The sequence below is a fragment of the Vanessa cardui genome, chromosome 1 (genome assembly GCF_905220365.1).
Source record: "Vanessa cardui chromosome 1, ilVanCard2.1, whole genome shotgun sequence".
NCBI lineage: Eukaryota > Metazoa > Arthropoda > Insecta > Lepidoptera > Nymphalidae > Vanessa > Vanessa cardui.
In genome coordinates this window covers 9,322,355-9,350,129 of record NC_061123.1, presented here as the reverse complement: position 1 = coordinate 9,350,129, position 27,775 = coordinate 9,322,355, and the positions used below count along the sequence as shown (strand labels likewise).

At 30.8% G+C, this 27,775-nt stretch overlaps 1 protein-coding gene across 7 annotated transcripts; it reads left to right on the top strand.

Annotated features, from left to right (window-relative positions):
- The first annotated feature begins 57 nt into the window (after nt 1–57).
- On the top strand, nt 58–26,216 carry LOC124544542 (ras-related protein Rab-32). Of its 7 annotated transcripts, none has more exons than XM_047123149.1 (5): nt 58–200; nt 20,468–20,678; nt 21,769–21,950; nt 22,419–22,562; nt 25,943–26,216. In XM_047123149.1, exons 1-5 carry the CDS (start codon nt 75–77, stop codon nt 26,066–26,068), a joined length of 789 nt encoding a protein of 262 aa, XP_046979105.1. In that variant the 5' UTR covers nt 58–74; the 3' UTR covers nt 26,069–26,216. The 7 variants fall into 7 exon arrangements, with proteins under 7 accessions (XP_046979105.1, XP_046979097.1, XP_046979123.1 ...); XM_047123141.1 differs by lacking the exon at nt 58–200 and adding an exon at nt 4,453–4,600; XM_047123167.1 differs by lacking the exon at nt 58–200 and adding an exon at nt 5,207–5,503.
- Nucleotides 26,217–27,775: the final 1,559 nt, after the last annotated feature.

Genomic DNA, 27,775 nt, shown 5'->3' with positions numbered 1-27,775 from the left:
CATAAGAAGTAAATATAATTTACATACTCATCCTTATCTGTTTTGTACGACCCGATATGTGTAGTGTTACGCGCATGGCGCCAGTCATCGCGCGGGAAACTGAGACATGTCGACGTCAGAAAGTGTTTACAGCGTCTTTGAAGAACTCAAACGAGCAACAAAATACAATGACTTCTAGAAATTATCGGAATTCAAAAATGGTAAGTTTTTTTAATAATAAAAATTTCAAATGTGCCAGGACAGCGTTTATTCGGTCGGATTATTAAACGAAGAGTTTTTACTAGTTTATAATTTGCTAGTCTCTATTTACGTTAGTAGTAGATATGTATTAATGAATGCCATCATATTAATAGTTTTTAGGTTAAAAGCGGTTTCATTATTCTTATCATTTTATCTTGTATGATACCATGCATCTGTTATCTGTATTTAAGGTAGCAGAGGAGAAAAGATTATTTTATACAAATAAGAGTTATTGATACACCTCTTATTTACAATAAATATTATTACATTAATATATACAGCTTCTTCATAATTAAATATACCGTTTAACTACTGGTTAAGGTAAAAACTACATATTTTCAAACATTCTACCAACTAGTAATTCTTTCAAGATAGTAGCTACTCGAATTTTAGGGGTATATTTTAAATCTATCTAATTTTAGTTTGAAACGGCATAATGATGTAACATATATTTTATACTATTATCAATGAAAGTGAACGAAGTTATTTTCTCTAAAAATCGATTTATATATAACAATATTATGAAGAGATATTCCCAGTTCTCATGTCTCACCAAAAACCGTTATTCTATCATAAATAATAACATTTTCATGAAAATATTTAAAAAATACATTGCATGTATTATATTTTCTATTTGAAAAAAAAAAACAAGTGACACAGTTTCCTAAAAAAAAAAAACAAATTATATATACCGATACGCTATGTATCTGCTATCTGTCTAATCTAAATCATAAAACGTAAAATTTACGCAGGGTTTAAGTAAAATTAAGTATTTTGTAATACATTATCCTCACGCTAGGTATCAAATCTAATCGTAAGTAAAAAATAATGTAGACGAGATAAAATTAGACGCAAAATGTAAATAAAAACAACAAATACGTTTGTTATAAGCCTGTCATATTGATATTGAAAAAAAAAAAAGTTATAATGTGTATCGGGATGTATACGGAATGGTGTTAGGATTGAACCGATATTCAATAAATCCAAATCTGTTCAGGCATTTAAACGTTACGTTAGAATAAATAAACTCACATTGGTACATGTGTACTGCATACAGGTGGTTTTGAAGCTTGACATGAAACTGTCTGGTTTAGACACATCGCATAATTTGTTGTTCTATGTTATCGTAGTGGTAAACAAGCACAAGCAAGATAGATAATATGCATCCGATTGTTTCTTATTAATTTTTACAAATAACATTTGCTCATTGCTTTTTAGAAATGAAGATAGTTTTATGTCATATTTTTAGTAACGTAACGTAGTTGCAATATTTGTACTATACCGACCGCATTTTATTTTCGTTGTGAGGAGGTTACCTGACGTAGATTAATTTTTTTAAACGTTTATTTATTAACCATTTTCATTATTTATTAGAGTAAATATACACAATATAGAAATAGCCTCTAAATATCTCACTACGGGGCTGAGGGCTGCTTCTCTTCTTGGAGAAGATTTCAAGTTAATTCCACCACGATACTCCAATACGATTATTACATATTAATTAATTTATAAGTTACTTTAATACACATGTGGCAGAATTTTATTGAAATCAAGCATTAGCAGGTTTTGTCAATGTTTTTCGTCGCTGCAGGGGACGAGACGAATAATTATAAATATAAATTAGGCACGTGGAAACACAGTGGTATTTGCCGGGACTTGAACCCGCTATCATCAATTAAGATGCACGCGTTGATTGCCCTGCTTATTCGTGATTATGTCTGTAGGGATCTTCCACATTTTTCACTGCTACCAGGTATGTAATTTTTTTAGTTATTATTAACAACTAAAAACTTTTAGTATATTTGAATGAATCGTTTACATGCCGTCCCAATTTCTATACGAATGATTGTATGTTCGGCAGAATGTGCTGAATACCGGATAAAAGAAGCAAATTCGTCCGATTCACTAGGTATCCTTGATTATATATATAGCTTAACTAGTTCTAGAAAATATTTCGAATAATATTTAGTGACTATTTTATCGACGCTAACGAATTCTTAAAAAAAACTAAAATGAAGTCATAATTTAATAGATGAATTCATTCCTATATACCTACCATTCCATCCCACATATATAATAATAGCTTTGTCTTGTCATACAATTATTTATATCGAAACAAAATAAATAGTGTTTGTATTATATGGAAAATTACGACAGCATGTCTACAATGTATACCTCCGAAGATTAATTAATTCGACCCTAAGGTCATATGGCAGGTCGTGCGGACGTCACGTATGTGACACCGAGCTTACAGGTTTATAGCTGTTACAATTATGTTTGATTAATTATAACATGTTAACTATACGATAATTTATAATTTTATTTATTTATTATTTTTACACACGTTATCGTAAGACTAAAATACACGCTTAGAAACAAATATAATTGTAGATTATTTATATTCAATTTTATAAAAACTTCTTTGTAAATTTAAATAATATTTGTGCTTTTTACCCATTAAACGACAGTATTGCTTTGAAGATATGCTTTACTTGCCTAATTTTTTTTAAGGTATTGGTTGGCGGACGAGCATATGGGCCACCTGATGGTAAGTGGTCACCATCACCCATAGACAATGACGCTGTAAGAAATATTAACTATTCCTTACATCGTCAATGTGTCACCAAACTTGGTCTGTCAACTAAAATGTTATGTTCCTTATGCCTATAGTTACACTGGCTCACTCAATTTTGGTGTAACTGCTCTACGACCGAAAAGTTAGTTACTTCTATTACACCTTATTAATATTCCCTCATAATACTTATATGAGCTTATATTATTTTCCATTTTAAGAAATAGTATAACAATATTGACAATGCTTTCTGATCAATCGCATCAATTAAAACGAGACGTCACAGTCCACGGGTTAATAAAACAAAAGTCATAGATTCATATATTGTTTGTTTTGTTGTATACTTACTAAAGTATTTACAATACAATCTGCACCAATGATGTTGTAGTAAAAAGATATGTTATTAACGCGCAAAAAAGTGAAGACTAGAAAACGTTCTAATTGGAACGTTTGCCTTTAGTCGGTTTACGTAGTAATACATTATAATACATCATAATTACGTAATACGTTTTGCGTAATTAAAACATCTAGTTATCCCTTTTATTTATTGTTTTTATCAAGCTATCCTTTTTACTTTTAAAAATGTAAAAATGAACTAAAATAAACGGTCCCCGGCGCGGCACACTTTTTTCTGTTGTTTAGTATGGATATAATATCATTGATCTGCACAATAATAATAAATTGGCTTTAATAAAATTTAAGTAAACGCGTTATAAGCGTTTCATTTAATTCTAGCGACTCGCCTCGGCTCTGGACTTCAATCAGGCGCTGCATCGTTTGACGCATTTTCCGATGCGCGGGAAGTGTGACTCAATTTCTCAAATTTGATTTTCCGAACATCGAATTACTAATTTTTAGAGGCCCAAACCGAGAATGGGGTGCAGCTGGAGTCAGAAAACTTCTAGTCTCAACGTAGATTCTGTTACTTTTCTATTTGTTAGTGCTTAATACAAGCTATGGGGAGGTACCACATTCTCATTAAGTATTTTACCGACAAATAGCAAAACTTAGTATTGTTGTGTTCCGGTTCGAAGGTCGAGTGAACCATTGTAGCTACAGGTACTGGGGACACAATATCAAGCTCTCAAGGTTGCAGAGGTATTGGCGATGTTAATACCGATGTAGATATATCTTACACCACCAATCTCTATGAACGATGGATGCCCGTTCTTATATCTATATTATATAAAAATTTGCAAGTAGATATTTACATAATCTAAAAATTGTGGCTTTTATTGTAAAAAGTCTACGAACAGTTCGAACAAAGAACATTGGTACTTTGATCACATTATTTGTAAATAGTGTTGCCTTAGTATGCTAATTAAAAAAAAAAAACAAAATTATTTATTATTTTATAGTTTGTATAAACGGAGAATACGATGATATGATTGGAAGTTCGATGAATGATTGAAATGTATTTCTTCATGTGTATGTATAAACATTTATTCTTAGACCTTATCTCATAAGGGGGCAAATAATGTCTACTTCACTGTGCCTCTAGATAACAATAATTGCGTCCTGTCAATTGTTTCGGACAAACGCCTCTGTTCTGGCGCAATTTTGTGTTTATTCGAAAAGTTTTAATTTATTTTAATCAAATTACGTATTAATTTTATGTAAAAAGTAAGTTTCAATGATGTGCTTTTAAATTTTATTATAATGATAAAACAGTTGAATAAGCATACTGTTCATGAGCAATTACTACAGCAGGAAAAGTTAGTTGAATCGAGAAATAGGCGAAAGTACAGCACTATGCCAGGCAATAAGAATGGGAAGCGATATTCGCAGGTGCGTAAATACATTATTTTAGTCGATGTTGTTTCCAAAAATCTACATTATTTTTATTCAAATAAACATAATATTAAATATTTAAGCAATCCGGTTCGGAATTTGATTCTGTCGACTTGGACCGGTAATATTTGATGGTGATTTTTAAATGAGACTTCTGTCAATGTTTCCGAATATTTCCGCATTCATTTTCGCTTGTGCTTCTTTAATTTAAGTCAAAGAACTAGTTTTTAAATTTCAATTTCATTGGAATCTACACTTAGCTACTTAGTATTGGCCAAGAGACAACAAAACTATTTTAAAATATGCTAAATTGTTATTTGTTAAATATGTTAAACAAACTAAGAGACTCAGAATTAACATTTATACAGATTTTATAACACGTGTAAAATTATTATAAATATTCGTTATATTAAATTACTAGATTGACCTTGATTTGGAGAAATAGACAAAATATATTTTTCGAATATCGATACGGACTAATGAATGATTCAACCAATATGTAATGTAATGTAAACGAAGATTGCGTACCTCTTATCGATTACATTGATAAGGTTTATCCGATAAAATAAATACTCGTTGAATCGACAGTTATCCACAATCTTCTAGAGTGACTCCTATTAATGTCAGTTTTAATTTTGAAGTGAAATGTTTACAATTTATATCAATGAAAAAAACATACGTAGCTACAGTCAGTTTTCTTAGGAGATTATGAATAAAAATATGGGATTTCATTTCCTTAACATCCTTTAACTTCAAGTGAAATGTAATGTTTATTACACGTCATTCGAAATACAAATTAAATTACTGATAATTATTTGCCTAATTTGTGCGCGTAAATTGAAAGGTTTCGTTATGATGGCTGAGGATGCTCTTGAAGCTCAAACTAATGGCCGTTTCAGTGTAAGTAATTGAGTAATTTGCTTAAAAATATGGACGATAGAATTAGTAATGGATGGAATAATCTTCTTTCTTTCTGTATTTTATTACGCAGAATAATATCTTGACTGTGATTGATTGTGTGTGATTAAATTATTTATTAGACTTAGTATATATAATTTGTTAATTGTTGCCTTGCGATACCTACTCCTTACGTTATAAAGGTCCTACTTCTATAAATAGTTAACTAGTCGTGTTAGACGATAAACGATTCTAATACGCTCATTGATGCTTCCTGTGCTACAATGAAATATCCATCATGGTAATGTTCCCATTATAACATGCCATTGAGAGGAATAAACCTACGTTACAATATAATTTTGGTCTAAGAAAAGTTATGAGCAATCTTCCAGTACCTATCCATATATTTATCTAGTATTGACGTATCAACAAACTCTGAAAATAAAAATTACTATTAATATTATTGATTACTTAATTATAAAATTAGATCACTTGATTCCATGATCATTTTCCGTCGTCTATATTAGTGTGCTATAATAGGTACTTTTCAGACATCGGGTATACAGATTCCTTCTAAAGCATCACTAACCCCATAACGATGCGACGTGTCCAAAGGCGACGGTGACCACTTATCATCAAGTGGATATCCCGCTCGAATGCACCTAAAGCAGTGAAAAACAATAGCTGATTTTCATCATAAGCGTACAAATTTTAATATGGATTAAGAGTTTGAATTGATCTTTTGCCAAACATATTTGTTATATAATAAAAATATTCTGAATTATTTTTACCATGACGCCTTTGTTTCGTAATGGCTTAGTTACTCATTTTATAAGACATTAATAGAGCTTTAGTCACGACATAATTCGGTAAAACTCGTTTTATTGCGCCTTATTTGGTTTCTTGATTGGTTTATTAAGATACATTTCAGCAACTATTTATTTATTTTGATCCATGAACAACTTAGCACTTATATTTACAATAAATACATTTATCGAATAAATAAACAAAAAAAAAAAACTAAATTTTGAGCAATTTTATAAAAAAGGGGATTTATTACATATTGCTTTTCTATTTATATCCTTGTGCATTAAATATGGCTTGAAAATTTAAACTGAAATTAAAAGCATGCAAGCATAAAAGCAAGCTCATACATACACACAGGATTATGAGTCGAAAATATCTAATAAAAATAAATTTATCTCATCTCATATTATACACATGAATGAAAATGAATAATAAAATATTTCAAAACCACAAACCTATGTTATACGTATATTTATTTAAATAAATTATAATTTTAATGACTTGACTTGTATATGATTATTGAAAATATTATATTGCGCAAGATCAAATTTTATTGAATCTATCTCAAACATTTCGCGTATAGTTTGATTCATTGGAAATATTTACGTGTAAATCAGACAATGTAAATTAAAGTAATACGATAGCTGATTCACCCTTCAAACCGAAACACTACAATACAAAGTATTGAGGTTTGGGGTAGTAAATTGATGACTGGTTGTCAGCTAGGCGTCGCAACTAGTGATGTAGGGGTGCTACATCTCAAAACTATTATTTGTTTCATATAGTATAATTTGAAATCAAATCCTGACAAACAGCGGAAATAAACATAACAAAGATACATAACTGTTATAAAACAATAAAACGTTTATGGAAGGCCAAGCCTATATCGTTTTGACAAAATTATCTCTAAAACTAGACTAAATTGACGTACAGTTTTATAATTTTAGATATATTATAATTTTAGATATATTATATATACTAGACGTAAAATCTTTATATTTATAACCTTGGGAATAAAATAACGTCTTCACAATAACTTGGTTTAATTTTAATAACTAAACAATTTCTATTGAGTTATAATTAGTGTACCAAAGATCCAATTATGCTACTACAATGCGTCAAACATGTCCATAACATTGTAGTATTTCATATTTTGTTAAATATAATCTCATTAATAAACTTTGTTAACTGTATGGAAGTATACTTAGCGATTTAATAATCTTAGAATAAAAATACAGGTTTTGATCACTATTGTGATATAATTTAAAGATACTTTTGTTTATATTTAACATAAACTCGCGCAAATATGTATTTTATACACCTACTAAACTAAACCTGCAAAAGTTCCCGTCTAAAATAATTCATAGTAAAACAACGTGCTCAATTAAAACTAAAATTCTTATGAGAGCTAGAAAATAAAAATCGTATATGATTTAATGTTAAACGATCAACTATCGATCTTATTATCTTAGAATAAAGTTCATAGTTATTTATTTGAAGTGATTTTGTGTTGGTCGATATCAAAACTCCAGTCCTAGTTATAGGGCTTCTCTTCCGTTGAAGGATTCCGTACAAATGCAACTTGTTATGGTACGTGGTTCATCAACTTATAATCATAGGGTCAACAGGCAATGAGGAAGACCGACAGTGATATATTTTGACATTTATAAATAGATCAATATTTACTTTCTCATGAGTGGAACGTATTTAAACCAAATTGATTTTACGAAATCGTGTAGAATAATATTTATATTGTTTTGACGTTTTCAACCCAAAACAGTGACTCCTACGTACACTTGCCGATATGATTTTACACACACATGTATAAATAATAGTTTTCTCAGTAACATAATTATCATGTGTGTAAAAAATTAAATATCATCACCGGTCTCATAAGATTTTAAACACAGCTAGTGTTTATCTGTAGAAAAAGTATAATTATTGCTATTTTTAGACATTTGTGTAATACATATAATATGTTTTTATAAAATTTTAACTCTTTATTTGAACTTGATTAAAATATTAAGATACTAGTTAAAATAATTCAAGGTATGTGTTGTAACAAAATTAAACCAGTTTGTAGTTCTATATGTATGTAAAATAAACAAGACGTTTTTTGATGGTATATTTTTAAGTTATGTGGTATTTTTTTTTAATTTAAACGTAAATGAGGCACGTGTTTATGAAATTTATGGGTCCTTGGACACATTATGATATTTATAAGATAATAAGTTGTCTACATATTCTGTATTTTTCCACGTAACATAATTATGCACGATTATGTTATCATCTATACTTATAAAAATGTTTTTTTTTTATGCTGGAGATCATCTCATCTCATCTACTACCCGTCTGATTTTAGACGTTATTTTTGGGTTAGATAGCCTGTATATGAATATTAAGGGCTAAGTGACCTCCGTCTACGACCAGATCTAACAAGTACTCGTTTTTAAACCAAGCATTTATAATTATACGTATTCATTCAAATGTAACGCGGAAGAAGGTTTTTTTTATATAAAATATGTAGGTAGATATTAATTTGTGAAACATATTGTAATACAAAGGTTATCTTTGTAATAATTCGGTCATTTAATTTAAATAAAATTTTAAGTTGTTTTAAAACCGTTTAAAGAATATCATAAATTGTTATTTACTTCATGTAAATAAACTGTAAAACAACAATTATAATAACTCGAAATAAAGTCTTTCTTTCAACGATTTATGCAAATATGTAGTAAATAGAATAGTAAAGTATAAGTACAACACAATGTAGACACTTACAAAGAAAGGAAATTCTTGCAATTATATCGAGGAACTCATAATCCTATTACGTTTACTTATCCGTTGGACGTTATAATATCAGTAGTCTCCGTCGATCTATTACTGAAGTTAAATACAAACATGATTTTACAGTGTTAAGAGCTCTTCTTTTTAAAATGCAGTGCAAATTGAACATAGTAAATTGTGGCTAAACAAACTGTAATCACGTGATAATGCTCAATATTGTGGTGTCATCATCCAATAAGTTTAATCACATTAAGTTAAATTTGTCACAGTTTAGTATAATGTGCTATATACCACCCTTATCGGATTGGTGTTAGTCAGAGGACCTTGTCGAAAGTTTATCCTCGGTTCACGCGCGCTGATCAGGAGCAAGGTCGCTGCGTGTGCAGGCGGGCGGCGAACGAGCCCGGCAGTCCGCGCGCCGCTCTCGACACACCACCATGCGGGACGACGAGCCCCCGCTTCTGCCCGCCCCCATCCCCGGCCCCCAGCCTTCCCGCTTGAAGCGAACGCTACAAACGCTCCGCTCGCCGTTCCGCTCCGGCGCGCCCTTCCACATCGCGTCGCTCAAGCGCACCGGTTCGACTAAATCCTCAGTATCGGACGGTGAGATCGCGCGAGACGAACGCACTATGCGCAAGAAAAATAAGAAACAACGCGCGGAGTCGGTGGACGCTTCGCGGAGCACTGACAGTTCACCGATCGTTGAAAAAAAGAAGTCCACTGGATTGCTTAAGCGTATGGGAAGTATCGGAAAAAGGCGAGGAGAAAGTTCCACGACACCTTCGCTGTCTGACGATCCTGGACTGGAACCCGAACAAGGTGATCAAAATGAAGTTCAAGTTAACCCTTTGGAACAAGATCAGGTTATACCAAAGCCAGAACTTGACGCAGCTGTTGAGTCCGAAAAGCAAGAACAACAATCCACCAACACAACGGAATCCAAATTAGATTCCACGTTGCCAGAGCCATCTGCATCACCAGAACCGCCTTTCATACCTATAGCGGTTGAACATCCAGTAGCGATGCGTGCCTTTACAAAGGAGGCGTGGAAACGACGCCGTAAAACTGAAATCGTGAAACCCGTAGAAGAACCGAGTCCGGGTGATGCTCTAAAGCGACGCATTGCATTCGTCGCGCAGGCGTCAGTTGCCTTGTCAGAGGATCGTGACGATGACGAGGATGAGGTTGAGGAAGGAGGGGGTGAGGTGGGGACATTGGAGGCGGCGGTGTTACTGGCCCGGCAGCGACTCGCTATGGCTGCGCATTCGCCCGCGCCGCCGCATTCGAGCGACAACAACGAAACGGAAGAGGAGGGGTGTGCGGACACGACTACGACGGACGCAGCGGACACGATGCCGGCTTACGGAGACCTCATCGAGCCGGAAAACAAAGTCGACAACGACGACGTACCACCGGTGAGTGTTAGCGGAGTGTGGGTGCTAGCGCGCCGCGATAGCCGTCAGTGGGCAAAAGCTGCCCGTGCGATGCGCGCGCGCCATGACCTTCGAGGAGAACGGTGACGAGTGCTACCTGACGGTGTGCGAGTGTTGCGGCTTCAGCGCTGAGACGTCCCTGTTGATTCCAGTACGTTACATTTCACGATAGTTTACAGCGGAGGACGCGCCACGATGCCCTTCGTGAGTACACGTCAAGCTTGCCTGCCCGTGTGCTTTGCATTCGACCGCATCTTGGCACACTTGTGCAAATATTTTATTTATGCGAGTGATCTATACGTCATAAAATATTATATTTCTCGGCATATATTTCAATATGACGCAGATATACATTAAGTAAATATTTATTGCAAGTGTCTTTGATTCTAAGGGTATAGAAATACAGGCGTTTTTAAAAATAAGAATTTAAGATTAATAGATATTGAATTAACGTACTGAATAATCAGAACTTCACTGTTCTGCCTTTTTCCGGCTTGAAATTAAATAAAAATAAAATAGACTATGAAATGTCTTATAGTGTTAATTAAAGGTTAAACTCAATTTAAATACCACTCAATAATTAACTAATAAATGACAAATAAATTAAATAAAATTAGGCAAACCTAAGGCGAATATAAATTTGACTATTAACTACCCAATGACAATTTATTCATTGTATGTTGGTTATGGTTATTTCGAACCTGTTCTACCTGTTTTAAACTATTGGAATTTAAAGAAATTTTATTCAGATATTCTAATTAAAAGGGAAGCTTGACCTTCATTATCATTTATTTCCCAAAAATACTTGTTTCGTTCATTATTTACGAATAATATACCTCTATATAATCATAATTAAAAACGTCATCATTTAAATACTAGTATTTAACGATATAAATAACGCGCTTAAGCTACAAACAGCTTCAAGGATATGGTTGGAATTAACATTATTACTATTTAATATGCTTCCTTGTATCAAATTTATATGTCAAATATATCAACCACTTATTGTTCAAGCTTCGTGCACAGTTATTGCTTTTTACAAGCTTTTACTTAGCATCACCTGTCCCTGTTGTCGTCAAATTTTACAAAAAAATAATTTGTTTAATCTACATATATTCCTGCTTTGATTTCTAACCGGTGTATGTTTGATATTAATTTAAAATAAATCAATCGTAATCGTAAATTTTAAATCCAAATGTTTGTGATAATGAGTTTAATAATAGGTACATGAACAAATCTTGACAAAATAAAACATATGAGGCCGTACTCATCTTAAAACAAGGATTACTTACATACTTATATCAAATTTTCTGGAAGTCTAATTTAAATGACATCATCATCATGTCACATAGGCCTCCTCCAAAGATCGCCACAATGACCGGTCTTGTGCAGCCAGCTACATGACATACAACCAGCTAAATGACATACCTATTAGCAAAGTTTTTTTTTTAATCATTGATAAGTGATGCAAGTCAGTACTTAACTTTTTTGCGATTAATATTTATAAAATATGTCCAAATTACTATAAAATACTCATATGTACATTGTACATATATTATTTATAGTTAATTACATATGTTGACCCCTACCTAGATTCAAAATTGAAATAAATTTTGTTTTCATACGATCATTTGAAAAAAGAAACGTTCCACATAGAATATTAGTAGGTACTTATTTTCATTTAAAACAATGCATTGTACACATTTTCAATATTAGATAACTTGGTAAACACATTCAAGTATGTCAGGTCGTTTTGGTCTAGTTATTCCGTTAGTACTAATTAATATCAATACGTGTAAACGCCTCATTTTAAGTTGTATATATAGTACCAATATGACTTAAATTTTCATATATTGATTTTGACAATTATGCATTACGTATACATTTGTTCATAAACATATTTATATACTTTCTTGTCTATATCGCTATATTTCAAATTGTTAATTTTTATAAATATTGTGATAGTAACATACAGCCGCTGCTTGGCGCTTTAATCCTAAAATTGTGGTAAATGCTAATGCGTATTCGTAATTAGACACCCCATATAAGTTTACCTCGTCGCGGTTTCAAATGTTCCAACTTATAATGTTTATGCAACGAGCCTCCCGATATCAATAACCGCCGTTCTCTATATTAGACAATAGTTTTTAAGTAGTTCAAGGAATTGTTGGTCAGTTTTTAAATACCCAAGCTGCTTAAATTACATACTTATGTTTCAATTCATAATAATGATAATTATGATATATTGTCATTACAATTAACCATAAACGATCAAAGTTTTAATGTGATTATAATTTGAATGCAATTAATATTAAATTCTTTCTTTAATGAGGCTTTATGCTGTTTGGACATTTAGTAATCCAGTAACAGAAAAACTGATTTTCAATAAAAAATACGTTAACTTATGACGTTTCACTGACTTAACTACTAACCATTTGTAAATGTTGAAGTAGTCGTTTCTTTTACGGTTTTTGCACATTTGAGCATTTCGTCAAAATAAAGTAAAAGTTAAGGTTAGGTTAATATTGTACTAAATTTTATTATCTTTTATATGTCAATGATAAATATAGACATAGAACACGTACACATATTAGTCCTTTAGCTTAATAATTATGACTGGACGATTAAGAAAGAAATAGCATTTGAAGACAAGTGTGTCCATATGGATAATGTACGTATTTATATTGACTATTATATAATAATAATGAAATACTACATATTGTATTTTCAAACAGTACAATTTAATTTGAAATTACAACATATTTACGATAATTTAAAAAAAATATATCGCAACGGCAACAGTCTTAGTAGAAAATATTTTATAAAAAAATTAATTTACTCAATATTAATAAATATTTTTAAGATGTCTTTAATTGAAAGGAACTAGCCTATTTCATAAGAAAGAAAACGCTTCTTTAAAATCTTTCTAGGAATTTTACAACTTAATGTTGGGTAAGACAATAACAATAATATACTTGGATTTTTATTTAATGAACCTTCAATATTATACTTCTTTTTCATGTAAATAGTTTTGTTGTATAATTTGTATAAAATATTCTTATTTTATTCAACATAAATGAGCTATCCATCGATTTCGATAAAACCAATCCAATGTTATGTGTGTTTATAGATGGCGTCATATTCCAAATTTGAATTTTATCTGACAATGTTGTTGCAACTTTATGTTTGTGTTAACGGTACCGCTTGGTGTGTACAGACAGGCGATTACAGATATTCTAAACTTGAATTTTATCTATCAATGTCGTTGTCACTCCGCGTTTATTTTTTGCACATATCAATTGCAAATCGACTGGTTGCGCTTCACTGACGCTTCGTGACATTTGTCTACACCGCTTTCTTTAAACCCTCACCACGGATCCTATTTTAAATTTAATTGGTTTAATAAAAATACCATACTTTGTTAAAGTCATATTACATCCCATAAGTCGTGTCAAAACAAGTTACATGAAAGAAATTCTGTTTACATTAATTAACTTGTTTGTAAGTCATTCTCAAGTCAGTGACAACTGTTAAAACTGTTTCAAAATCGATTCAATAAAAAGGATCCAAGCTACTCACACCAAAACACGTATTACTTGTTATAGCGTGCAGTCTCATATCCTGTAAATGTTACTTTTTTAATAAACCGTTATGTTTTTAATAACTATTTAAGATTAAATTATTAAAGAATAAAGCTTTGGCACACATGATAATCGTAACTTAATGCCATAGCTTTGTAATTTTGGAGAACGTTTTTTTGTATATAAACTAGGATACAAAATATTTATTTTGGGATAAGACACATCTTCTAAACAGGTCCGTGTCGTAAGAGCCGACTAAGGGATTTTTTGATAAGCTCGTAATCAGTGGGGCACGAAAGCACCTCAATCCCCCGAATGGTGGCGGGAAGCCATAAGACATTCCAGAGAAGAGCTGATGTCAGACACGCTGATCGCAAAGTCAACTCAATGTTTATTTCGTGAAGTATACATTTTTTTTTTTTTTGATAAATATTATGTCACAAATAACCATAAGGGCACGCCAATGATGACCTTACAATGACAAAATTCCATACGACTTTTATCAAAATGTATATTTGCCGATCAGATTCCATTGCTTTATAAAATATAGTTCAAATTGAATTTATCAAAAATAGCTTGTACTATCAAAATATTTGGGAAGAGTATGCTGCGGTGTGTGCATTTAATAAAAAAAAGGATTGCGTCAATGTCAGGTATAAGGCATCGTTATACTGTTTTCAAAACGTTCTTTTAAACTTTTTTCAACGTCAGGTAGGTGCCTACTATCTATATAAACGGCGTCCAAGTCTTGTAACACTTAGTTGACTGTCGCGTACAGTGCAAATGACATCTGTGAGTACTTACCTACACAATGTTATCTAGTGTCCGATAAGGCAGCGCCACTCCAACGATAAATAGCCGGTCATTGGACTAACGTAATATTTCAATATCGTAAATCGACTGTGACGTGTCGTGTTTATAAAATTAATTAATCATAAAATAAAAAAAAAATTAAAAGTTTACTAAAAATATTCAGTAATCTCAAACATCGTTAAAAGTGAATTTTAAGTTATTATAATAAATATTACAAATAATTTGTTAATATATTTTAAAACGAAGCTAATTATAAAATTGTATTAATTTTATATCATGGATTTATACAGTACAGTCTAAAAAAAAAAGAGAATCGAGTTAAAAGTAAGAAAAGCCAGTGTCTGGTATAAGAAGGCGACGGAATGCAATGTTTTGTTTTGTTGTCGAGAATCTTCCATAGCCGCTAGTCTTTTTACTTCTAGTGTTTCGTGATAATATAAATGAAGATGTCACCCAAGCAGATCAAAAGTGTAAGTTTTATAAATATCTAGTTTATTTGCCCGCCATTTATTCTGAACACGTTAATAAGCATACATTACATAGTGCAGATTTTGTAACAAAATCCCATTCATATAAATACAACACGATAGTTATTGTATGATTTATCTTCGATGGTAGTCGAGAGTATTATTTATTCTGCGGATATTTTAATAAATCTTTCCGTAAATACTAACATAGTTTAATAGATTTCTTAATAAAGTCAGTCGTTTTATGATGCTCATTGGTTTAGTTTAATGGATTTCACTTTGCGTAATGATTTATAAAGTTTTCAACATGATTCAATTTGATTCAGATCAATAATTTTATCGTTTTTTATAAGCATTACTGTCAATTTAGCAAAATAATGAGACGTTCTATTTGGTTAATTTTACATGTTTTCTATAACTAATACATTCTACAGTTTTGTCAATTTCAATAAAGAACGTTTATGTAAGGTCTTATTATTATGTTTACTTATCTATAATATAAAAATATATACAGATTGTTTATAAAACAGTTATAATTAACGCTAGGGAAAATTTACAAAGACGGTCTTATCGGTAAATCCGCTTATAGCATTGAACCGGAATATTTTACTACTTATCTAAATTATTAAAAAATGCTAAACTGTCTCTAAAAACGTATATACTAGATGTATAAAATAATAAATAAATACTTACACTTAACAAGAGTTATTTTTAGAACTGTTTTTCTTATAAAACTTGTTAAATATTGTCTTAGTTTACCTTAACTAGAACTAGTTAAGTATTATTATTAAGTATAGGCTTATAATTATATTTGTTGTTTGTACATTGTAATAGCCGATAATGCTCTTCGTAGAAATAGTTTAATCACGTTTCAAGTACGATAGGTCAAGCACTAATTTCATAAAACATTTCCACCAAAGATTTACTTAAACTAGTCCCCCATTGGTCAAAATTCGACCGTAATTCGTTATTATTAAAAAACTAGTGGATCGCATGCGTTAAACTAGTCCCCCATTGGTCGAAATTCAACCGTAAGTCATTCTTAATAAAAAAACTATTGGTTCGGACGCGAAACTTTGCGTTAATTCAACAATTTTTTACAAATTTCGAAACCCATGACAGATTTCGTTTCGATTTAATTTTTCCGCTCTCTAAATCTATTATTTATTAAATAGTATCAATTCAGTAAATAGAATTAAGAGTACTTTTTAATTTTCTGCACATAAGGCTGAAACTCTTCAAACCGAGACCATAATCAATATTGTATGTGCAGCTATCATCCTATAATCACTGGCACGAGAATCGGTTTACGCTATTAATCTATGAGATTAGATGCGTTGATTCGAAAGATACGTGGAAAAAATGAGGCTCGACTGGATGATACATTGTCACTAGTAGGTACTAAAGAATTAATGTTTTATATTAAATATAAAGTAGATAAACGTCTATGAGTACTATTATAAGCTTTTTAGCCTTCAAATAAAATAAAAGAGTAATTGTAGTGGTCAGCAATTTACCAATAAATTTAAAAAATTAAGAATTACATTCTTTACTCATAATTAATAACAAATAACTTTATAATAATTCTTCTTCGATTGTACAATAATTAGTGTATCTGAATATATTTAAATGTCTAATCTTAATCCTAGTTAGGTATTAAAATGATTAACGGTAATTGAAATTTATTGAATATCACCGTTGCGTATATCATCTTGCAAATATTTGCTCATTAAACCTTCGTGATGTGACAATCGTGTTTGATCGTGGTTAATGATAACATCTAAAAACCGGTTAAAGATGCATTACATATATGACTATTTCCTCACGATGTTTCATTCACAGTGAACATAAGATGAGTTATAATACTAATTAAGTCTTAAAATTCAATGTTGCTTGCGGATTATAAACCACTATCTTAGGATAAGATTTGCGAGTTGCGACCCATTGTGCTTGTTTTTCTAATCGATTAGGTACAAACTTTGTCTTTATTTTGTTGAGTCACGATTATTTTGCTAAAAAAAAATAAAAAAAAAGTGACAATGAAATTCGAGAAGAGAGAAGTGTTTTTAATTTTATTTACAATTTTCAGTATTCAATAATATGATTAGATTTTCTTCTACGGAGATATAGTATTATTAAACTCGCATTTCGAATTATTTCACTTACAATAAATTTAGTTAATAAAATTATCTACTTTGTTGCGGGTTAAAGTATTATGTTTAACATATTCTATGTGCCATTTACTATCCCTTACCTGATTAATTTGGTGTAAGCAATGAAGTTATATATGCCGTAAGAAAAAGGTTTTAATAGCAGCAGAATTAGTAGGAGTGTGCCTGTGATAAAATATTTTTGTTAAATTATTTATATTCATGCACAAAGTAGTTTGGAATCCATTTCTATTCTGTCCGTTCATAAGTTAATTGACATGAATTAACGATAACTGCAGAATTAACCATTCGAGGTCGCTCTTTATACCTACTTGTTGAGCCGAACTACATCAAAGTAAGAGAAATTCTAGGGAATAACTATGTACTACATTCAGTTATAATTACAAATTAAATGTCTATAGGTCTCCTTTGGATTATGGCATGTACTGAAATTGTAAGGGTTTTAATTCGTAAGACTGAATGCTACGGCCAGTTTACAATCTGTCTAGATTCATAAATAACTAATAAATATTGCCTATACCAAAATACAGCATGTGAGAATTTACACCAATGTATCTGGTAAAATCTTATTTCCCTTGCTCAGTAATGCTTAGGTGATGAGTTGTTAGTGAATTTTAACTATTTACCAGTGTATATAGATAGTTGTACCAAATTGGCATTAAGTGACTGTTAAATGGACAGTCTGCTGACCAATACCAAAAAGTAACAAAAATACTGACAGAACTCTTTTCAAAAACTGTTTTAGAATTGTGGAGCTCGAAATATCTCGACTACTATGCTAGCTACTAAACAAGCAGCCCAATAAAATTTCACGAATGTTCTTGCTGCTTAAAAGTTAGAAAACGTAACTAAAACCGTATACCAACTTTAAATTGCATACAAATATTAAATGACAAAACAAACTTTAGCTAAGTTTAGAATCGTGGCTAGATTGTTTTTCAGTCTTTACTTTAATTTTAAACCAAGTAAGTACATACTTTATGGATTATGAAACCTTATTATAATCGTTTTATGTTAACAATTTTCTTTATTTTACGACGAAATGTTCATAGTATTTTAATTTTTTTTTGTTATACTGTTGCGTTAATATAAAGTTACTTGGTGATTTTGGAGGACTGGCGGTGCTAATGTCTACGCGCTGTGATGGGCATTTACCCTTACTGTGTTATATGAAGTATATATTTTAATAAATGAAAACAAATAATAGTATAGGTAACATTTTTCAAGTGATATACGTATGATGGCATGAATTATGTTTAATTTATTCTAGGTATTTCTATTGATTTACATCAATTCATTCTAAATGTCATTTAAAACATTAATGCACTTAATTATTAATTCATTAACATTTTATTTCTATACATAAGAGTTATTTAAGTTGACGGCATTTATACATACAATATTTTATTTTTACCCACACATACAAAATTTAAAAAATATTGTTTTTTTTTGTCTTATTTTACTTCTACTTTTATGTTTATATAGAAAAACAAATAATTATCTATATTTTATTCTTATACTCGTGGTTTCTAGTAAAGTTGAAAAAAGAATCCTCGTCTTAAGCCCTGGATAATAAGGGTAAACTATTTTATTGCATTAATATCACACGAACTTAGTCTCGAAATAAATGGAATAAGTTTCCGAAATTATTGCTGAGAATTATCGAAACTATCAGAACAGATAAACAGATGTTATTGTTTGGTTGATGTCATTGACTTTCGGCGCAAGTCTTCATCAAAGCGTCTTTATGTAATACCTACTTTATTCTTTATCAGCGGCTTCTTTAACTAATAATAGTTCCTTGTTATATTTCAATCATTATTCAATATAATCCAATTCCCTGCCCGAAAAGAGATTACTCGCTAAAAGAAGTCTTATAAATACATTTTAATTGTAATCGTTAAAGTATTAATAAAAACTTTTATAATTGTCTCAACAACTTAGATGAAGTGTAAAACTATTTATATTTAATATAATAAAAAAATTATAGGTAAAAAGTATTATGTGATTTACTCAGTAATTCTTACCAACGCGTTAACGACGAGCTAATATGGCTTCTTCGGTATAATTTTCAGACTAGGTCGTTTAAAATGACCGCATTTCTCATTAATACAAAAATATAGAAAAAAATCCTGAAAAAACCTTGACAACTATATTGCATACTATTTTAAAGCAAATGTTATCGTTTAGAATTTATTTGAAAGTTAAAATATGGTTAACTAAAATTGCAATTTTAAATAACATCTTTGGTTCTAGTATTTAGAATACATATGATAGGACACAAATTAATATAATTTTTGTATATGGTAACTGACGCTGTGATTCTTTAATAAAATGGGCGCTCGAGCAACTTAGTACACAAATAGGCATCAACATCGATTCATTATCAACTTTTCGGCACCTTAAAAGTACGTTAAAATCATAGATGTCTACTGCCTGTGTGGTCCAGTTCCTAGCTTGTGGATGGATCACAATGTCTTAGGTTTAAAACTCTAGTCTGTAACAAGTTCGATGTTCAAGAAATTTTTGGTAGCAATATGGTGTTCGAAAGTTGTTCGAAAGGGTACTTCATAATATAATTTTCAACCTACGATTGCGAGTAAAGACGTAGTCGGATGGTTGTTTTATTAGATTAATTATGTATGCGAGGGTAAAGATAATCTATTTTCTGTTTATGCACACATCAATGTACTATCTCGAGCAGAGATAACTAAACAATCCTTTAAAAAACACCCATGGCAATATTCAGTGGGAAGGACGTCATCATAAATTTAAAATTTCACAAATGTTATAATTGTTCAAGATATATTTAGAGCTATAACTGCAAAATGCTTCGCCAATTCCTGCAGCTGCTTAAATCTCACCGTTAACTATTTTGATTGATTGATGATTTTATCATTTGTTTTAGTCTGCATCTGCGGGCGGTGAGAGGCGAGAACACTTGTACAAAATCCTCGTGATCGGAGAACTCGGTACGGGAAAGACATCTATCATCAAGCGATATGTCCACCAGTTCTTCAGCCAGCACTACCGAGCGACGATTGGAGTCGACTTCGCACTCAAAGTTCTTAATTGGGACGCGAACACCGTTATACGTTTACAATTATGGGACATTGCGGGTATGTATCAACAAAAAACATCTTTTATTACGTTTGCTTTTACAGTTGGTAAATATTTATGTAACTGGCCTGTAATATGAAAGGTAATTTTGGAAGATATGTTATTATTTCCATTTATTTGTTACAATTCACTTCATTGTAGTTATCTTTATCAGTCTAAGTTCAACGACTGCTTTACTAAGACACGCCTCCGAGTCCGATCATCAGTTTCTATTTTTTATTAAGACTTAAAATATTCTCTCACGTTTGTCATGATGCGGCATCCACTCAAAAACTCGTCAAGAGTCATGGGTTATTGGTTTTGCTACGGATAAGGTCGACCTACTGCTACTTCAGCTTTATGCCTATGTTAAATGTTAGATATTCTCCAAGAATAAAAACCGCAATCATCCCTGTAGGGTATGGAGATAATCCTTTATCGTTTCGAGATAATTTACCAAGTAAGAGTATATACCAAAAAGTACTTCCATAAAATTAGCCCCAGTATCTACTTTTCTTTAACTGATCAAAATCTATTTAATTCTCATAGTAAATAACATTGTCATTGGTGAAATTATAGTGAGTTGGAACCGAAGTATAGCGATATTTATATATAACATATATAGCTACAATATTTTCTATGTATTTAGAATAGCTTATTTTTATTTTCTTTTATATTATTTTATAGAAAACTAAATGCATAATTACATTATTATTATTCTTTAAAATAGTTTTTATGTATTTTTAAAATCAATAAAATTGTACAAAACAAAAAAATTAAGTCATTTGACGTTTTGTATAAAAGTTAACATGGATGACATGGGCTTAATGTTCTCCTGGATATTTATGATTCTAATGATAATTTATTTGCTGATGTTCATGTCATTACTTATAATGGTTCCTCTTTAGTGTATGTATCGGTAAGATTTCGTTTTAATTCCTATTACAAACTCCCAAGTATCTTATCGAAAATGATTGCACCATTTACTTTCATCAAATTTATTTTTTATGTATATCGTAAATCATTACATGATTTTAAGATATTTGACGAATTATATACTCGTTATAAACGTATACATTCGTAAAGTAACAGTTGTAAATTTAATTATAGGCCAAGAGCGTTTTGGGAACATGACGCGCGTGTACTACAAGGAGGCTGTGGGCGCGTTCATAGTGTTCGACGTATCCCGTGTCGCCACATTCGACGCTGTGGTCAAGTGGAAGAACGACTTGGACACCAAAGTGCAGTTGCCTGACGGGTCGCCTATACCGTGTATACTGTTGGCGAATAAGGTGAATATATCTATTTATAGCTTTCAAGGAAATAAATGACGTATTCAATACATTTTATTAGTAGATATAGTAAATTATGTTGTAAGCTGAATACTGGTCCATATTGTGAGACATTTTCAAGAAAAACATTTAGTAACTTCATTTTTTAATGTCTCTATAAGATTCAGACGACATTTTATAAACCGGTTACATTTTTTTTACCCTCAATAATTCCGTTACTTTTATGTTGTTTGGATTTATTCTAATTTGCATACTTACCGTGCATTAAAAAGTGCATGCCAGTTTATTAACGGTATTGATTTCCAAGAATACCTGCATAATAAATTTGTATGGAATGCTTCAATGAAGTATTATAGCTTGGCGTCAAAAAAGGGCCATATATACCATAAGTTGATTTTTGTAACAACTGTGTGTGTGCTTAGTATGTGTTTGGCGGTCAAATAAAAACGGTATTTTTTTATCCTGCAGTGTGATCAGCAAAAAGAAGGTATAGTGAATTCACCAGCAAAAATGGATGAGTATTGCCGTGAGAAAGGATTCGCAGGCTGGTTCGAGACCTCCGCTAAGGAGAACATCAACATCGAGGATGCGGCTCGTTCATTAGTTAATAAGGTGAGATAATATGTCTTCTTTCCTCGTCGTTTTAAGATCGTCAACTAATCAGGAAAGGTTACGTTTATGATATAGGTCGTACTGGTATAGAATACTGCATTCTTTATATGACAAAGCGTATCATTATTTATAATATTTCTTTATTAATTATACTTTGACAATAATACGTCATTAACAATAATTATCGTCTAATAATATTATTTTAGAGTTAAAATGAATAAATAGTTTTTTTTATATAATTAATTCAGTGAAGTTGTTTTTAACGCGGATTTATTTAGTTTATTATTTTTAAATTGAAGGCTCAATACGTCGTTACTAAGAAAGATCTTAAAAAGGAGCGGTACAACCGGTATCTTTTGGCACAGAGATTTATCTTTGAATGACAATACTTAAGGACTGACATAAACTGTATTTCTTTTTTCAAAACAGTAAATATTTTTTAAATTCTAAATATTTTAATATGTATTTAATACATTTATAGTGCGCTAAAAATCAAGGTCTTAGTATGGATTTTTTTTAAATTAGTAATATGTACTATTTCTTATATAAATATTTCTCAGCTTTAATTATATTTATAATTATATAATTATAATATTTGTATTAATATAGTGATTTCTATATTTTAATTATCACATTACATTTGACAGAAACTGCCATTAAATAAAAAGAGTGAAATTTATTCCGAACATGTAGGAATATCATTAAAAAACTTCGTACTTTATTTTATCTGTGTACCTTATAAGTCTATATAGCTTATTACGATTTCATAATGTTAATTATTAAAAAAAAATGTTAAGTACCGCTTAATACGTTTATACCCCAGTTTGATAATATCTTTATTATTTATATATCAGACTGAGTATATCAACATATTTGCTGTCATGTTGGAAGTTACTTTCGAATTTCGAATATCTAGGTCAATATTTTGAATTTCAATCTAAATTATTAAAAAAAAAAAAACACTTAAAACAAGTTCCAAAAAAGGCGACAATAAAGATAATTAAAAATAAATAAATAAATGAAACTTTTGCGCATAATTTAAAACGGTGAAATAAATTAATATATAAGTACACAAATGTTTTGTTTTACTATTTAACACGACGAATTAAAATATTACTTTCCCTCACATTAGCGTTTTAAATGTAATTACGTAGAAATTTCTGTTGTATTGTGTTACGAATAGTTTCCTAACAATTCCTTAACAAAAATAATTTATGAGCACTTTAGATTGTGATCGTATCTTGCGTAAAAGTCACATTAGAGGTTGAGACTCGTCGTTCATTTTGGTCCGATGGTTAAATAATTAAACTGGTTTCGTTGTTTCTAGAAGATACGTTATGTTAGAGATGGTCACATCCCACGATAAAGCTGTCCACACAATATACTCGTAACCAACGCAATAATGCTTTATACATAATCACTTCACATTTTCTGTTTTATATTAAATTCTTTATGTATTTATATAGTATATATTATTTCACCATATTTTATATGGAATCTCTTATATTAGTGGATTGTAAGTATATATTTCATGCTTTTAAACTCCTTAATTTTGAAAAAAACTGCGTAATAAAGATGCCTTTGCAAGCTTTACGGTAATAACGTTATCATTCTCAAATATTAAGATTAAATATCAAATACTTGTCAAATAATGACATATATCATTTTTTTGATTTATGTATATTTTATTTTTGTATATGATCTTGTGTTACTATGGAATGTGGTTCTAACGATGTTGTGAAATCTTTAAATTGTTAACGTTATTAATATATAGTTATACAATGTTGTGTTACCGTGTCATTATAAATGCTTATTTTATAATAGCATTTTGTATATAATTACAAGTCTATCGCATAATATTGCATAATCAATAACAACCAATTTCAAATTGCTACAATGAATTTAACCTTTTTTAAGGGAAGTCTGCCGGGAAAGGTATCTATTTTGAAAGACATTTTTTACATATTACGTAACCAATAAAACATGATAGGATCTTGAATTGAAAGCGATCCGTGGTTAAATGAAAAACGGATTCGTTTAGATAACACGGTCGAAACTATTTTAATGTTTCCAAATGCGTTAGAGTTGTTGTGTCGTCTCGTAGTCCGACGGCAAATAATTCCTACAAACGTCTTAAAGTCTATTTCTATGTGTACGTAGATGATACTGTTTCGTCATTTCGTAATGCCGTATCTTTAATATTAAGCCTCTACGGTTAATGTTAGATTACATTGTGTGTAGTTCTGTCTTACACGTTTCTCGTGGGTAATATTAAGGTTATATTGTGAGACATAAGCTCTTTTAAATAAAGATATGTAAACAAATACGTTCAGTATGCATATCTACTCGGAGCCGGATTGACGATGTCGAGGCCCCCAGGCAGTGTACTTATCGGGGCACCTTTATCCTTTTCTAGTTTCATTACATAGGATAAAACAAAGTCGCTTACCGCTGTCAGTCCTTATGTTTGCTTAGATATTTAAAATTATTTTATAACGAATTTTATTGCGATTTTTGTAAATAGATAAATTGATTCAAGAGGAAGGTTTATGTTGTTTAAGAGAAACAGAAAATTTTGGTTTCTAAACTGATGTCGTTAGACGTAGCGGTTTGTATTGTCTAATGACTGAAAAACTGTAAATGTTAGAGGTCTTTTTGTAGTATTTTTATCAGTTTTGCACTCGTGCGAAGCCGGGGCGGGTCGCTAGTCAGGCTAGTCTTAAAATATATTTTTTTCTACCACACAACTTTAGCTTCAACAATTTTATTATTTTTTTATTATATTTTTTCATATGTTTGATCTACCTAGAAGTAGCCTACACTGCCTAATGGATAAACCGGACCTGTCCGTATCTACGTGTTTACGTAGGTACGCGCGTAATTGAGCGTCTTGTAATATCTTTCAAATAGGTTGGACTAATGTTAAGGTTTAATTAACATAAACTGTCGCGATTATTCTCTTATTATATTGACAAAATTAACTAATCTTATACCTAATAAAACAATGCGCAATAAAAAATGACTGTAAACGTGCCAAATACAATATATTATTATGTATTAATTAAAATATAATTCCATATTAATCTAATTTGTAGCTTCTACGTAACAAAAGTGACCAGTTTAATAAAATTTATTGTTTATTTATTCATTCACACTTTATTGCATTGCAATTAACAAAATATTTACAGATACATAATGAATTATGGAATCAACAATGTTTCGTTAGATGCAACATGCGGCCTTATCGCTAAAGCGATCTTATTAAAATGCGTACTGTGTGCATCATTAATTAATAGAATGATTCGTATTGACTTCTAACAGGATTATTATATTTAATTTAAAATTCGAATTTTAAAAACAATAATTTTATTTCTTTCCAGATTCTTCTAAACGACAAACTGCTTCAGAGCAGCGATAAAGATGGCGATGGCTTCGCTCTCGACCACAAGATCGCAAACGGAGAAAATAACCGCGACACGAGTTCAAGCAAATCCTGCTCTTGCTGACCGATCATGGGCGAGAAATGTGGTCACTCGGCTCTCGACACTCGTGGTCATATCAAATTGTGTTTATAGTGATTTATTAGTTGTTATGTTATATATATTTGCATGACGACACTCGATCGATAAACATATGTCTGTTGGCGAGTCAACGATACATAAATCAACTTGTTTTTGCCAATCGCTAAAAATACTTTATTGTAAATTAATTACGTAAAAAAACTAACGGTTATTTTTTTTTTTAGTTTTTGAAACGTTATTTTGAAATTAAAACGATTTGACGTTCGTTCATTTTAAATATTTTGCTCGTGATTATATAACAGTAATTTTGTAAATCAAATAGTCGTATTGATTAAAAAAAATTGACCGGACGCGATACTGAGTCAGTGCCTTAAATAGTTAAAAAAGTTGTCGTGTTCAATAATTGTGGCCTTAATTTATTAAATTTACGTATATTTAAGGTCATATAATCATCGAATTTATGGTAAATATTTATTGTGAAATGATTTCGCGGTTGTAAAAGCAAGCTATTGTATAAACAGGAGAAGCTATGTAGTTTGTTCAGTTTGTTATATTAATAAAATATATTATTAGAAGTTGGTGCGGATTCTATAAGCATACGAGAAGTTGCTTTTTGTGTATGTTTATTACAGAATTTTGTAACATATTTGCTTATTTCAATCGTCAAATTGATTTCAGTTAATATTTTATCTTGTTTTTACACACCGTTAACAACAGACGGAATAAAGTGCCTCTTTACATCGAATTTCTTTATCGTGCCTACTAAGGTAGAGTACATTAAGTTATTGTAAACTTTATAATTAACGTCTTAAGTGCCATTTTCGGCTAAAGTTATATATAATTATATAAAAATTCTAGACAATAGTGTATAATATTCGAGTTATTGTAATAAGTATTACTTATTGTATGAGAGCGTGTGAGTTTATTTTAAAATAAAATGTTTTGAGATTAAAATGGCGTTTGATTTCGTTTTAAATATACAATATACTATTGGTTTATTTAATTTTTCTAAATGTGGGCTCTTTTTTTAAAATTATTTAATCAACAGATGTTCAATAACTATAATAATCTGCGAACCAGCATTTGAGAAGCCTTTTTCTTTTTGAAGAAAAGAAGCGTTAGCCCAATAGCGGAAACATAGAGGCTGTTGCTACAACATATTTATAGTTGAGAAAATTTACAAGGACCATATTATGTTTAACAATTGTTGTTTAAATATTTGTAATACTTAATCAGTTGTTTATGGAGCCGGTGCCTGTTTGAATACTCGTATTTAGTAAGACAAAAATTCGCTTTCCTTTCCACGAACTAGGTATGTGAAGAGTCTGGGGTTTATAAAACCCCAGACGGTTTTACTCTGAATGGTTATGAAATATCGTGAAAAAACAATCAACCTACGATACAGCTAAATTGACTAAATGCTTTTAAATTGATTATCTATAAAATATATGAAAAAACTTAATACTTCTTGCTTGTAAAAGCGAATTAAAGTGAACCGAAACTAAAGTTTTCATTTCAATTATTGAGCTGCACTGAATTAGACTTCAGCTTTTTCATTATATTTTTAACCAACATAATATGATCTATCGTCAAAATCAAGACCCTTTTAAAAACAAGCATTGCAGGCATGTAAAGAATCAATCGCTTGGCTACAATCTATAAAAACGAAAACAAGTGTTTGCGATGTGACAT

Coding starts and splice junctions, on each gene's coding strand:
- LOC124544542 (XM_047123131.1), top strand. CDS start 9,532: ATGCGGGACGACGAGCCCCCGCTTCTGCCCGCCCCCATCCCCGGCCCC. Junction 20,679..21,768: donor ACAATTATGGGACATTGCGG/GTATGTATCAAC, acceptor ATTTAATTATAG/GCCAAGAGCGTTTTGGGAAC. Junction 21,951..22,418: donor GTATACTGTTGGCGAATAAG/GTGAATATATCT, acceptor TTTATCCTGCAG/TGTGATCAGCAAAAAGAAGG.